Source organism: Ursus maritimus, unplaced genomic scaffold (assembly GCF_017311325.1).
Source record: "Ursus maritimus isolate PB19 unplaced genomic scaffold, ASM1731132v1 scaffold_21, whole genome shotgun sequence".
Taxonomy (NCBI): domain Eukaryota; kingdom Metazoa; phylum Chordata; class Mammalia; order Carnivora; family Ursidae; genus Ursus; species Ursus maritimus.
Genome location: NW_024424564.1, coordinates 47,291,582 through 47,293,300, shown reverse-complemented (window position 1 = coordinate 47,293,300; position 1,719 = coordinate 47,291,582). Strand labels below are relative to the sequence as shown.

The 1,719-nt window shown below is 51.8% G+C and overlaps 1 protein-coding gene across 1 annotated transcript in view; it reads left to right on the top strand.

Annotated features, from left to right (window-relative positions):
* The first annotated feature begins 7 nt into the window (after positions 1–7).
* Positions 8–1,719, top strand: part of DDX17 (DEAD-box helicase 17) — a 22,422-nt gene continuing 20,710 nt past the window's right edge. Inside the window, exon 1 of the mRNA XM_040637537.1 lies at positions 8–364. Within this exon, the coding sequence (XP_040493471.1) occupies positions 315–364 (50 nt within the window). The 5' untranslated portion in view covers positions 8–314. The remainder of the gene's footprint in view (positions 365–1,719) is intronic.

Here is a 1,719-nt window from a genome sequence, read left to right as displayed (position 1 = left end):
GCCGCCATTTTGTGCAGCCGCTGGGAAGGAAGGAGACGCCTAAACCGCGGCACTGCCGGGTTTGAGCGTAGCCAAACCTACCCACTGTTTTTATAACCCCGATTCTCTGTGTTTTGCTCCCGTCTCCGACGAGAGAGGCGGCGACGGTGGCGTCTGCGACGGGAGACAGCGCGTCGGAGCGAGAGAGCGCCGAGCCTGCCGCCGCCCCAACAGCGGAGGCGCCGCCGCCATCGGTCGTCACCAGACCGGAGCCGCAGGCCCTCCCAAGCCCGGCCATCCGTGCCCCGCTCCCAGATATCTATCCGTTTGGGACCATGCGCGGAGGCGGCTTTGGGGACCGGGACCGGGATCGTGACCGTGGAGGGTAAGGGGGGAGGGGGAGAGGGAAGGCCTCGCGTGTGCGTGGGCCGGGGGGAGGGGGGAAGGTTGTTTCCTGAGGAGACCGCAGCCTGCGGCGGAGCGGGAGACCTGGAGCGGACTGCGGTCCTGGGAGCGACGCCCCCGCCTCCGGGAGGCAAGGCGTCCTGGGACATAACAGCGGTTTGGTGCGCGGGCCTGCGGGTGGGCCTGCGCCCCGGGATCACGGGTGACCGGGGGGGGGGGCGGCCTGGCGACGCCCCAGCCCCTCCTTGCGGACCGCCGTCGTGGCGGAGTGCGGGAGCGGCGCCTCGGCGCCCGGCTTTCGAGCCCGGCCGATTTGGGCAAGTCATTTGATCTCCAGGCCTCAGCGCTCATCTGTAAAACACGGATGTTCTTGCTGAGAAGAGGAGGAGGTCTCCGAGTGCGGCCTGGGAAAATCTTGACGCCAAATGGCTTCCCTTGTGTTATCTGTCGCCAGAGATCGCTCTTAATGGAACTGGAAAACTAGAGACCAAAAGGCTCATTTCTAGTTTTAAATAGATCTTTAAATCCCCTTTGGCCGTATCTCAGATAATTCGAAGGAGGCACATTGGACCGTAAAGCAGTGGAATTGTTTGCCATCTAAATGAAATTATTTGAGGAGGGAAGGGTTTGTTTTATTGTTACTATAGGGTTCCTCCCCATATTCCGTTCTTTCCTTCTCCAGTTGGACTGGGGTATTAGTTTTCCCGGCCTGACTAGAAAGTTTTTGGTGGGATAATGCCGCGGTTGAGTTAACAAGATTAAACCTGAAGTCTTCCCAGATACTGAGATTGAAATCTTAACATCAGTTAAAGGAAAAAGTTGCTTAACAGAGTAATCTTCGTTTGTGCTGTTACTTTTTTGTAATAAACGTCTTATATCTGGATAAAAAGTAATGCAACGCCAGTTATTAATATATGTGTGACCTTGTGCAATATCTTGGACCTTTGTGAGCCTATTTTCTCAACTGAAGATGGACATAATAATTGCCTTTACTTTGTGCATTGTTCTCCGGAATTGAGATACTGTGTGGAATTGTCTCTTTGTAGTGGGTGTTGTTAATGATATTTTCTCCAAACATTTTTTGTCTTTTGTGGTTCAAATACAGAAGTCCCAGACTAGTCACAAGCACTTATTATCATTTGAATTACAAAATAAAAGGGATTACTTTGTTTATGCCTTGTTAGGAAGGAAAATATTTGAACTTAGTGTTAATTTGGAGGGCTAGAAGTGGAATGTTTGCTTAGTGTTTCACAGTACAGCTATATTTAGAAGTGAATTTCAGCGCAACCACTTAAGACAAAGAATTTGACATTACCTAGTAGAAAATGACCCAGT